The sequence below is a fragment of the Scyliorhinus torazame genome, chromosome 31 (genome assembly GCF_047496885.1).
Source record: "Scyliorhinus torazame isolate Kashiwa2021f chromosome 31, sScyTor2.1, whole genome shotgun sequence".
Classification (NCBI taxonomy): Eukaryota; Metazoa; Chordata; class Chondrichthyes; order Carcharhiniformes; family Scyliorhinidae; genus Scyliorhinus; species Scyliorhinus torazame.
The window spans coordinates 17,417,376-17,430,183 of NC_092737.1; the positions used below are offsets into that span (position 1 = coordinate 17,417,376).

The 12,808-nt window shown below is 60.6% G+C and overlaps 1 protein-coding gene across 2 annotated transcripts in view; it reads right to left on the reverse strand.

Annotated features, from left to right (window-relative positions):
- The window catches only part of cops6 (COP9 signalosome subunit 6), a 55,963-nt gene that overhangs the window by 1,763 nt on the left and 41,392 nt on the right, over window positions 1-12,808 (reverse strand). For both annotated transcript variants that reach the window (XM_072493406.1, XM_072493405.1), the window contains exons 7-9: window positions 10,954-11,068; window positions 10,495-10,587; window positions 6,181-6,281 (exon numbers count right to left, since the gene is read on the reverse strand). In XM_072493406.1, the coding sequence (XP_072349507.1) occupies window positions 6,181-6,281; window positions 10,495-10,587; window positions 10,954-11,068 (309 nt within the window). The remainder of the gene's footprint in view (window positions 1-6,180; window positions 6,282-10,494; window positions 10,588-10,953; window positions 11,069-12,808) is intronic.

Genomic DNA, 12,808 nt, shown 5'->3' on the forward strand with positions numbered 1-12,808 from the left:
TCAGACACTAACCCCGTCTGGCAGGGACACTGACCCCGTCCGTCCGTCCATCAGACACTAACCCCGTCCGTCCATCAGACACTAACCCCGTCTGGCAGGGACACTGACCCCGTCCGTCCGTCCATCAGACACTAACCCCGTCCGTCTGTCAGGGACACTGACCCCGTCCGTCCATCAGACACAAACCCCATCCGTCCGTCAGGGACACTGACCCCGTCCGTCCATCAGACACTAACCCCGTCCGTCCATCAGACACAAACCCCATCCGTCCGTCAGGGACACTGACCCCGTCCGTCCATCAGACACTGACCCCGTCCGTCCATCAGACACTGACCCCGTCCGTCCGTCAGGGACACTGACCCCATCCGTCCGTCAGGGTCACTCACTCCATCCGTCCATCAGACACTAACCCCGTCCGTCCGGCAGGGACACTGACCCCGTCCGTCCATCAGACACTGACCCCGTCCGTCCATCAGACACTGACCCCGTCCGTCCGGCAGGGACACTGACCCCGTCCGTCCATCAGACACTAACCCCGTCCGTCCGGCAGGGACACTGACCCCGTCCGTCCATCAGACACTAACCCCGTCCGTCCGGCAGGGACACTGACCCCATCCGTCCGGCAGGGACACTAACCCCGTCCGTCCATCAGACACTAACCCCGTCCGTCCGGCAGGGACACTGACCCCATCCGTCCGTCAGACACTAACCCCATCCGTCCATCAGACACTAACCCCGTCCGTCCGGCAGGGACACTGACCCCGTCCGTCCGGCAGGGACACTAACCCCGTCCGTCCATCAGACACTGACCCCGTCCGTCCATCAGACACTAACCCCGTCCGTCCGGCAGGGACACTGACCCCATCCGTCCGGCAGGGACACTAACCCCGTCCGTCCATCAGACACTAACCCCGTCCGTCCGGCAGGGACACTGACCCCATCCGTCCGTCAGACACTAACCCCATCCGTCCATCAGACACTAACCCCGTCCGTCCGGCAGGGACACTGACCCCGTCCGTCCGTCAGGGACACTGACCCCGTCCGTCCATCAGACACTAACCCCATCTGTCCATCAGACACAAACCCCATCCGTCCGTCAGGGACACTGACCCCGTCCGTCCGTCAGGGACACTGACCCCGTCCGTCCATCAGACACTAACCCCATCTGTCCATCAGACACAAACCCCATCCGTCCGGCAGGGACACTAACCCCGTCCGTCCATCAGACACTAACCCCGTCCGTCCGGCAGGGACACTGACCCCATCCGTCCGTCAGACACTAACCCCGTCCGTCCGGCAGGGACACTGACCCCATCCGTCCGGCAGGGACACTAACCCCGTCCGTCCGGCAGGGACACTAACCCCATCCGTCCATCAGACACTAACCCCATCCGTCCATCAGACACTAACCCCGTCCGTCCGGCAGGGACACTGACCCCGTCCGTCCGGCAGGGACACTAACCCCGTCCGTCCATCAGACACTAACCCCGTCCGTCCGGCAGGGACACTGACCCCATCCGTCCGTCAGACACTAACCCCATCCGTCCATCAGACACTAACCCCGTCCGTCCGGCAGGGACACTGACCCCGTCCGTCCGTCAGGGACACTGACCCCGTCCGTCCATCAGACACTGACCCCGTCCGTCCGTCAGGGACACTGACCCCGTCCGTCCGGCAGGGACACTAACCCCGTCCGTCCATCAGACACTAACCCCGTCCGTCCGGCAGGGACACTGACCCCATCCGTCCGTCAGACACTAACCCCATCCGTCCATCAGACACTAACCCCGTCCGTCCGGCAGGGACACTGACCCCGTCCGTCCGTCAGGGACACTGACCCCGTCCGTCCATCAGACACTAACCCCATCTGTCCATCAGACACAAACCCCATCCGTCCGTCAGGGACACTGACCCCGTCCGTCCGTCAGGGACACTGACCCCGTCCGTCCATCAGACACTAACCCCATCTGTCCATCAGACACAAACCCCATCCGTCCGGCAGGGACACTAACCCCGTCCGTCCATCAGACACTAACCCCGTCCGTCCGGCAGGGACACTGACCCCATCCGTCCGTCAGACACTAACCCCATCCGTCCATCAGACACTAACCCCGTCCGTCCGGCAGGGACACTGACCCCGTCCGTCCGGCAGGGACACTAACCCCGTCCGTCCATCAGACACTAACCCCGTCCGTCCGGCAGGGACACTGACCCCATCCGTCCGTCAGACACTAACCCCATCCGTCCATCAGACACTAACCCCGTCCGTCCGGCAGGGACACTGACCCCGTCCGTCCGTCAGGGACACTGACCCCGTCCGTCCATCAGACACTGACCCCGTCCGTCCGTCAGGGACACTGACCCCGTCCGTCCGGCAGGGACACTGACCCCGTCCGTCCATCAGACACTAACCCCATCCGTCCATCAGACACTGACCCCGTCCGTCCGTCAGGGTCACTAATCCCGTCCGTCCGTCAGGGTCACTCACCCCATCCGTCCGTCAGGGTCACTCACCCCATCCGTCCGTCAGGGTCACTCACCCCATCCGTCCGTCAGGGTCACTCACCCCATCCGTCCGTCAGGGACACTAACCCCGTCCGTCCGTCAGGGTCACTCACCCCATCCGTCCGTCAGGGTCACTCACCCCATCCGTCCGTCAGGGTCACTCACCCCATCCGTCCGTCAGGGACACTAACCCCGTCCGTCCGTCAGGGTCACTCACCCCATCCGTCCATCAGACACTCACCCCATCCGTCCGTCAGGGACACTGACCCCGTCCGTCCGTCAGGGTCACTCACCCCGTCCGTCCATCAGACACTGACCCCGTCCGTCCGTAAGGGACACTGACCCCGTCCGTCCGGCAGGGACACTGACCCCGTCCGTCCGTCAGGGTCACTCACTCCATCCGTCCATCAGACACTAACCCCGTCCGTCAGTGACACTGACCCCGTCCGTCCGTCAGGGACACTGACCCCATCCGTCCGTCAGGGACACTGACCCCATCCGTCCGTCAGGGACACTAACCCCGTCCGTCCATCAGACACTGACCCCGTCCGTCCGTCAGGGACACTAACCCCGTCCGTCCGTCAGGGACACTAACCCCGTCCGTCCGTCAGGGACACTGACCCCATCCGTCCATCAGACACTAACCCCGTCCGTCCGTCAGGGACACTCACCCCGTCCGTCCGTCAGGGTCACTCACTCCATCCGTCCATCAGACTCTGACCCCGTCCGTCCGGCAGGTTCACTCACCCCATCTGTCCGTCCGTCAGGGACACTGACCCCGTCCGTCCGTCAGGGATACTAACCCCGTCCGTCCGTCAGGGACACTGACCCCGTCCGTCCGTCAGGGTCACTGACCCCGTCCGTCCGTCAGGTTCACTCACTCCATCCGTCCATCAGACACTAACCCCGTCCGTCCATCAGACACTAACCCCGTCCGTCCGGCAGGTTCACTCACCCCATCTGTCCGTCCGTCAGGGACACTGACCCCGTCCGTCCGTCAGGGATACTAACCCCGTCCGTCCGTCAGGGACACTGACCCCGTCCGTCCGTCAGGGTCACTGACCCCGTCCGTCCGTCAGGTTCACTCACTCCATCCGTCCATCAGACACTAACCCCGTCCGTCCATCAGACACTAACCCCGTCCGTCCGGCAGGTTCACTCACCCCATCTGTCCGTCCGTCAGGGACACTGACCCCGTCCGTCCGTCAGGGACACTGACCCCGTCCGTCCGTCAGGGGCACTAACCCCGTCCGTCAGGGGCACTAACCCCGTCCGTCCGTCAGGGACACTAACCCCGTCCGTCAGGGACACTGACCCCGTCCGTCCGTCAGGGACACTGACCCCGTCCGTCCGTCAGGGGCACTAACCCCGTCCGTCAGGGGCACTAACCCCGTCCGTCCGTCAGGGGCACTAACCCCGTCCGTCAGGGACATTAACCCCGTCCGTCCGTCAGGGACACTGACCCCGTCCGTCCGTCAGGGGCACTGACCCCGTCCGTCCGTCAGGGGCACTAACCCCGTCCGTCCGTCAGGGGCACTAACCCCGTCCGTCCGTCAGGGACACTAACCCCGTCCGTCCGTCAGGGACACTCACCCCTCCGTCCGTCCGTCAGTGACACTGACCCCGTCCGTCCGTCAGTGGCACTAACCCAGTCCCCAGTCCGTCCGTCAGGGACACTGACCCCGTCCGTCCGTCCGTCAGTGACACTGACCCCGTCCGTCCGTCAGGGACACTAACCCCGTCCGTCAGGGACACTAACCCCGTCCGTCCGTCTGTCCGTCAGAGACACCGACCCGTTTCGTTCGTCAGGGACACTCACCCCTCCGTCCGTCAGGGACACTCACCCCTCCGTCCGTCAGGGACACTCACCCCTCCGTCCGTCAGGGACACTCACCCCTCCGTCCGTCAGGGACACTCACCCCTCCGTCCGTCAGGGACACTCACCCCTCCGTCCGTCAGGGACACTCACCCCTCCGTCCGTCAGGGACACTCACCCCTCCGTCCGTCAGGGACACTCACCCCTCCGTCCGTCAGGGACACTCACCCCTCCGTCCGTCAGGGACACTCACCCCTCCGTCCGTCAGGGACACTCACCCCTCCGTCCGTCAGGGACACTCACCCCTCCGTCCGTCAGGGACACTCACCCCTCCGTCCGTCAGGGACACTCACCCCTCCGTCCGTCAGGGACACTCACCCCGCCCAGCTCCATGTTCATGTCGCAATCCGATTGAAAAAGACAAGTGGAATTAATAAGACCCTAAAACCCAGGAGCAAAGTCGGCCATTCGGACTATCGAGTCTGCTCCGTCATTCAATCTCGGGACTTAGAAGGATGAGGGGGGATCTTATAGAAACATATAGATTTATGAAGGGAAAAGATAGGATAGATGCGGGCAGGTTGTTTCCACTGGCGGGTGAAAGCAGAACTAGGGGGCATAGCCTCAAAATAAGAGGAAGTAGATTTAGGTCTGAGTTTAGGAGGAACTTCTTTACCCAAAGGGTTGTGAATCTATGGAATTCCTTGCCCAGTGAAGCAGTAGAGGCTCCTTCATTAAACGTTTTTAAGATAAAGATGGATAGTTTTTTGAAGAATAAAGGGATTAAGGGTTCTGGTGTTCGGGCCGGAAAGTGGAGCTGAGTCCACGAAGATCAGCCATGATCTCATTGAATGGTGGAGCAGGCTCGAGGGGCCAGATGGCCGACTCCTGCTCCTAGTTCTTTAACGTAAGAAGAGTGAGATCATGACTGATCTGACGTGATCATCCTGAACTCCATTTTCCCGCCTGTTTCCCGTAAACCTCGATTTCCTCACAGATCAGGATTCCTGGCTGAATAACCAGAGAGTTAAACTGTAAAAGGGAAGAGCGTGGGGAGTGGAAGCTCTGGTTGGATCACATCTGCGGTTCTGTCGCATCCTGGGCATCATGGGCTGAATTAGACCGACAGACGAGAGCTTGGTCAATCCAGCTGGCCAGCGACAGGCATTTAAGGGTCAGCAGAACGTCCGGGGGGTGATCCAATGAGGGAGTCAAGCAACGTCGGACTGGGGTCCGAGATTCTCCTGGAGACAAGGTCGGGAGGAAGGAGCGGGAGACTCCATTGATTGGGGCGAATATTACGGTGCTGGAGAGCATTACGAGACGTGGGAGGTGCCGTTACGAGACGTGGGAGGTGCCGTTACGAGACGTGGAAGGTGCCGTTACAGGGCAGGGTGTGGTCCACAGGCCACCAACTAGTGGGAAAGATACAGAAGAGCGAATCTGCAGGGACATTAGAGAGGTCACAATCTACAGAGGGATAATGGGAAAGGGAGGGGGCTTTAATTACCCTAATTAAAAACTGGAGTGGTAATAATGGAAAGGCAAGAGATGGGTAAAGGGTTATATTTATTTTTATTCTTTCACCTCTAATTGCTCCTTGGGCCAAGTGGTTAGCTCGGCCATTTCAGAGGGGCAGCTTAGGGTCAACCTCATTGCTGTGGGTCTGGAGTCACATGTAGGCCAGACCGGGTCAGGAGGGCAGGTTTCCTTTGGCAAGAGTAATTGGAGTCACTCCCTCCTTTCAGTTCCCTGCGCGGGTTCTGGGCGGAGTGGTGGGTCACGTTTTTGTGGAAGGTTACGGCCCAGACAGGGAGAGGCTCCCGATTCCCCGGGTTGGACTGCCAGCTCGGACTTACGTCGTAGAAGTCTGTCTTGAACTTGTCGGTGCTGAGGACGGGCAGCCGGTGACACAGGGCGTAGGCCTCGCGCAGGATTTCATGGTTGAACGGCACTTCACCTGGCAGGAAACACGAACGGGACATCGGCAAACTGACAACTCCACGCGGGCGCACACATACCCAGCGCTAGCCTGATCGCTGTTGGCCTCCACAGCCCCCCACCACCGCTCCCCCTACCCCCGCTCCCCCCACCCGACCCCCCCTCCACCTAATCGACATTGTAACGGCCCTTCCTGTTATTCCATTTCCTATATTTGTGCCGTTAGATTTTTGATCCATGGATGTCTAATGGACCTGTGACTTTAAGGCAGTCCCTTTAATCCGAATAGGATACAGAAGGCGGCGCTCATTTAAACTGGTGATTGCATACGGACCGGCACCAATGACAGAGGACCAAAGACTTTGACCAACCAGCGTGCTGTGAGGAACGTGGGTCAAGGAACCACCATTTGAAGCAAAGACCTTCTTTGACCTTCATCTGTATTATTTGTCCCTTCCTCCCTCTGTGTTTGTCTGTCTTGCGTGTGTGGGTAGAGGGTGGGACAGTTAAAGGGGATAGTACATAGATACATAGAAGATAGGAGCAGGAGGAGGCCTTTTGGCCCTTCGAGCCTGCTCCGCCATTCATCACCATCATGGCTGATCATCCAACTCAATACCCAATCCTGCTTTCTCCCCATAGCCTTTGATCCCATTCTCCCCAAGTGCTATATCCAGCCGCCTCTTGAATATATTCAATGTTTTAGCATCAACTACTTCCTGTGGTAATGAATTCCACAGGCTCACCACTCTCTGGGTGAAGAAACGTCTCCTTATCTCTGTCCGAAATGGTTTACCCTGAATCTTCAGACTGTGAGCCCTGGTTCTGGACACACCCATCATTGGTAACATCTTCCCTGCATGTTCCCTGTCCAGTCCTGTTAGAATTTTATAAGTCCCTATGAGATCCCCCCTCAATCTTCTGAACTCCAGCGAGAACAATCCCAACCTAGCCAATCTCTGCTCGTACGTCAGTCCCGCCATCCCTGGAATCAGTCTGGTAAACCTTCGCTGTACTCCCTCGAGAGCAAGAACATCCTTCCTCAGAGAAGGAGACCAAAACTGCCCACACTACTCCAAGTGTGGCCTCACCAGGGCCCTGTATAATCGCAGCCACACATCCCTGTTCCTGTACTCGAAATCTCTCGCAATGAAGGCCAACATACCATTAGCCTTCTTTACCGCCTGCTGCACCTGCAGCTTACCTTCAGCGACTGGTGCACAAGGTCACCCAGGTCCCGCTGCACACTCCCCTCTCTCCCAATTTACAACCATTCAGGTAGTAATCTGCCTTCCTGTTTTTGCTTCCAAAGTGAATAACCTCACACTTATCCAAATTATACTGCATCTGCCACTGGTTTGCCCACTCGCCCAACCTGTCCAGGTCATGCTGTAGGATCCCTGCATCCTCGTCACAATTCACCCTCCCACCTAACTTGGCATCATCTGCAAACTTTGAGACGAGTAAGTTAGCTTGTTGTTATCCAGTTGTGTCTACTGCATATTTTGTCATTATTCCGGTTATAAATAAACAGTAATTGTGTTTAAACTTACAAACCTGGTGACTGTAATTATTGGGCAGCCAATGGCCAAAGGCTTTGAGTATTCTTGTAAGAATGATTGGCTAATTCACTTGTGACTCCAGGATGACCGCACACTTGCCCAGGGACAACATGCACTGCGTCCCCCCAAATCCCATCCAACCCCCTCCCCGCACTGACCCACAGACATAACCAACACTGGCACCCACGCCACAGAGCACCAGGCTCCTATACCCCACTGCACCGAACCGAGGCCTCAGGCACCTCCCCAACATACGTCTCGGCCCCAGGCCTCACTCTGGTCCCTCGGGCACCTCCAGGCCTGACTCTAGACCCTCGGGCACCTCCAGGCCTCACTCTGGTCCCTCGGGCACCTCCAGGCCTGACTCTAGTCCCTCGGGCGCCCAGCCTCACTCTAGACCCTCAGGCGCTCCAGGCCTCACTCTGGTCCCTCAGGCACCCCAGGCCTCACTCTGGTCCCTCGGGCACCACCAGGCCTCACTCTGGTCCCTCGGGCACCACCAGGCCTGACTCTAGACCCTCGGGCACCTCCAGGCCTCACTCTGGTCCCTCGGGCACCTCCAGGCCTGACTCTAGTTCCTCAGGCACCCCAGGCCTCACTCTAGTCCCTCGGGCACCTCCAGGCCTGACTCTAGTCCCTCGGGCGCCCAGCCTCACTCTAGACCCTCAGGCGCTCCAGGCCTCACTCTGGTCCCTCAGGCACCCCAGGCCTCACTCTGGTCCCTCGGGCACCACCAGGCCTCACTCTGGTACCTCGGGCACCTCCAGGCCTGACTCTAGTCCCTCGGGCGCCCAGCCTCACTCTAGACCCTCAGGCGCTCCAGGCCTCACTCTGGTCCCTCAGGCACCCCAGGCCTCACTCTGGTCCCTCGGGCACCACCAGGCCTCACTCTGGTACCTCGGGCACCTCCAGGCCTGACTCTAGACCCTCGGGCACCTCCAGGCCTCACTCTGGTCCCTCGGGCACCTCCAGGCCTCACTCTGGTCCCTCGGGCACCTCCAGGCCTGACTCTAGTCCCTCGGGCGCCCAGCCTCACTCTAGACCCTCAGGCGCTCCAGGCCTCACTCTGGTACCTCGGGCACCTCCAGGCCTCACTCTGGTCCCTCGGGCACCTCCAGGCCTCACTCTAGTCCCTCGGGCACCTCCAGGCCTGACTCTAGTCCCTCGGGCGCCCAGCCTCACTCTAGACCCTCAGGCGCTCCAGGCCTCACTCTGGTCCCTCGGGCACCACCAGGCCTCACTCTGGTCCCTCGGGCACCACCAGGCCTCACTCTGGTCCCTCGGGCACCACCAGGCCTCACTCTGGTCCCTCGGGCACCTCCTGGCCTCACTCTGGTCCCTCGGACACCACCAGGCCTGACTCTAGTCCCTCGGGCGCCCAGCCTCACTCTAGTTCCTCAGGCGCCCCAGGCCTCACTCTGGTCCCTCAGGCACCCCAGGCCTCACTCTGGTCCCTCGGGCACCACCAGGCCTCACTCTGGTCCCTCAGGCACCGCCAGGCCTGACTCTAGACCCTCGGGCACCTCCAGGCCTCACTCTGGTCCCTCGGACACCACCAGGCCTGACTCTGGTCCCTCAGGCTCCTCCAGGCCTCACTCTGGTCCCTCAGGCACCGCCAGGCCTCACTCTGGTCCCTCGGGCACCTCCAGGCCTCACTCTGGTCCCTCGGACACCACCAGGCCTGACTCTAGTCCCTCGGGCACCCAGCCTCGCTCTAGTTCCTCAGGCACCCCAGGCCTCACTCAGGTCCCTCAGGCACCACCAGGCCTCACTCTGGTCCCTCAGGCACCTCCAGGCCTCACTCTGGTCCCTCAGGCTCCTCCAGGCCTCACTCTGGTCCCTCGGGCACCTCCAGGCCTCACTCTGGTCCCTCGGGCACCTCCAGGCCTCACTCTGGTCCCTCGGGCACCACTCTGGTCCCTCGGGCACCTCCAGGCCTCACTCTGGTCCCTCGGGCACCACTCTGGTCCCTCGGGCACCACCAGGCCTCACTCTGGTCCCTCGGACACCACCAGGCCTGACTCTAGTCCCTCAGGCACTCCAGGCCTCCCTCTGGTCCCTCAGGCCTCACTCTGGTCCCTCAGGCACCCAGGCCTCACTCTGATCCCTCAGGCGCCCCAGGCCTCACTCTGGTTCCTCAGGTGCCCCAGGCCTCACTCTGGTCCCTCAGGCACCCAGGCCTCACTCTGGTCCCTCAGGCGCCCCAGGCCTCACTCTGGTTCCTCAGGTGCCCCAGGCCTCACTCTGGTTCCTCAGGCGCCCCAGGCCTCACTCTGGTTCCTCAGGCACCCCAGGCCTCACTCTGGTCCCTCAGGCACCCCAGGCCTCACTCTGATCCCTCAGGCACCTCCAGGCCTCACTCTGGTCCCTCGGGCACCTCCAGGCCTCACTCTGGTCCCTCAGGTGCCCTAGGCCTCACTCTGATCCCTCAGGCACCTCCAGGCCTCACTCTGGTCCCTCGGGCACCACTCTGGTCCCTCAGGCCTCACTCTGGTCCCTCAGGCACCTCCAGGCCTCACTCTGGTCCCTCGGGCACCTCCAGGCCTCACTCTGGTCCCTCAGGTCTCACTCTGGTCCCTCAGGCCTCACTCTGGTCCCTCGGGCACCTCCAGGCCCCGGGTGGGACAGCCGAGCGTTTGGGAGGGTGGCAGGCGGAGCGAGCTGGCGTACCTGATTCCACAGCTTTCACATACTCCAGGATGACCCTGACCCGACTGTGCAGCATCTTGATGGCGCTGTGCTGTGCAATGAGGTGCTCGGCCACTGTAAAAACAGAAAGGAACAGGAAGAAGCCAACTTAGCCAACAGTTTGGGGGGAGGGGGCAGCGGCAAACTACGTTGGTATTGGGTGGGGTGCGTGGTGGGGGGGGGGGGGGGGGGCATTGCGGACGAATATATCTGGTACCTGCAGAACGAACGCATCATATTGCCAGGCAAATGGTCCCCAATCACCGGGATACAAGGCTTGATGAGCAAAAGCTGGGTCAAGGTGGCAAGCTTTCAGGGAAGAGAGGAGAAGGGGCAAAGAAACTTAGGTGGCAACGGTGGCACAGTGGGTTAGCACTGGTGCCCCACAGTGCCAGGGATCAATCCCGGTACCCGTTTACTGGAACCCTGGTGAGTCCTTGCCTGTGGAGTTTTCCCCTGTTCCAGTGGCAGTCATGCGAGCCACGTGATCGACTCCAATGCGTTCCGCCTCCTCTGTGGCCAAGGTGTAGGTCAGTTCAGCAAACAGCACCGTGGCCTGGACACAAAAGAGGAATAGAAATGAAGACAATCAGTGTGGGAAATGCTGCCGGTAACGGGGGAGCTGGGGCAACCTCCAGAGGAACACTCACAACTGGACAACAGGCGCAGCTTCAAGCCCTGGGGCCGGGCAGCACTGGGAGCGCCATCGTTACGGCCCCAGTCGTCGCTCGCCAGGCTCCCCCCACTGCATCAGGGCGGAGGAGAACACAATCGTGGTCCTACAGCCATGCACCTTCCAGTAATAGCTTGCCTGGTTTACACGAGGGCTCGGCACACACACAATGAGGGGCACTTGGCCAGCTGGCACACAGGAGCAGCCAGCCCGGGGAGCCACAGGGAGTGCAGCCGAGAATCCTGGAATCAATAGGGGGCATGGAGAAGGCCAGCCAGCCGGAGAGCGGAGTGGGGGAGGGTTGTGTGGGGGCAGGAGCAGTGCCTGCCGAAATGTAGCGCAGAAATGGCAGGTAGTGGTCATTGCCCGACAATGCTGGGTGTGGGTGATGGGTAGTGGTCAGTGTCTGATGGTCTTGGGGTGTGGGTGATGGGTAGCGGTCGGTGTCCGACGGACTTGGGGTGTGGGTCATGGGTAGCGGTCAGTGTCTAACGGTCTTGGGGTGTGGGTGATGGGTAGCGGTCAGTGTCTGATGGTCTTGGGGTGTGGGTGATGGGTAGCGGTTGGTGTCCGACGGTCTTGGGGTGTGGGTGACGGGTAGCGGTCAGTGTCTGACGGTTTTGGGGTGTGGATGATGGGTAGCGGTCAGTGTCTGACGGTCTTGGGGTGTGGGTGATGGGTAGCGGTCAGTGTCCGACGGTCTTGGGGTGTGGGTGATGGGTAGCGGTCAGTGTCCGACGGTCTTGGGGTGTGGGTGATGGGTAGCGGTCAGTGTCTGACAGTCTTGGGGTGAGGACGATGGGTAGCGGTCAGTATCTGACGGTCTTGGGGTGTGGATGAGGGGTAGCAGTCAGTGTCCTACGGTCTAGGGGTGTGGGTGATGGGTACCGGTCAGTGTCCAACGGTCTTGGGGTGTGGGTGATGGGGTACCGGTCAGTGTCTGATGGTCTTGGGGTGTGTACGATGGGTAATGGTCAGTGTCTGACGGTCTTGGGCTGTGGGTGATGGGTAGCGGTCAGTGTCTGACGGTCTTGGGGTGTGGGTGATGGGTAGCGGTCAGTGTCTGACGTTCTTGGGGTGTGGGCGATGTGTAGTGGTCAGTGTCTGACTGTCTTGGGGTGTGGGTGATGGGTAGCGGTCAGTGTCTGACGGTCTTGGGGTGTGGGTGATGGGTAGCGGTCAGTGTCTGACGGTCTTGGGGTGTGGGTGATGGGTAGCGGTCAGTGTCTGACGGTCTTGGGGTGTGAGTGATGGGTACCGGTCAGTGTCTGACGGTCTTGGGGTGTGGGTGATGGGTACCGGTCAGTGTCTGACGGTCTTGGGGTGTGGACGATGGGTAATGTTCAGTGTCTGACGGTCTTGGGGTGTGGGCGATGTGTAATGGTCAGTGTCTGACGGTCTTGGGCTGTGGGTGATGGGTACCGGTCAGTGTCTGACGGTCTTGGGGTGTGGGTGATGGGTAGCGGTCAGTGTCTGACGGTCTTGGGGTGTGGGTGATGGGTACCGGTCAGTGTCTGACGGTCTTGGGCTGTGGGTGATGGGTAGCGGTCAGTGTCTGACGGTCTTGGGATGTGGGTGATGGGTAGCGGTCAGTTTCTGACGGTCTTGGGGTGTGGGTGATGG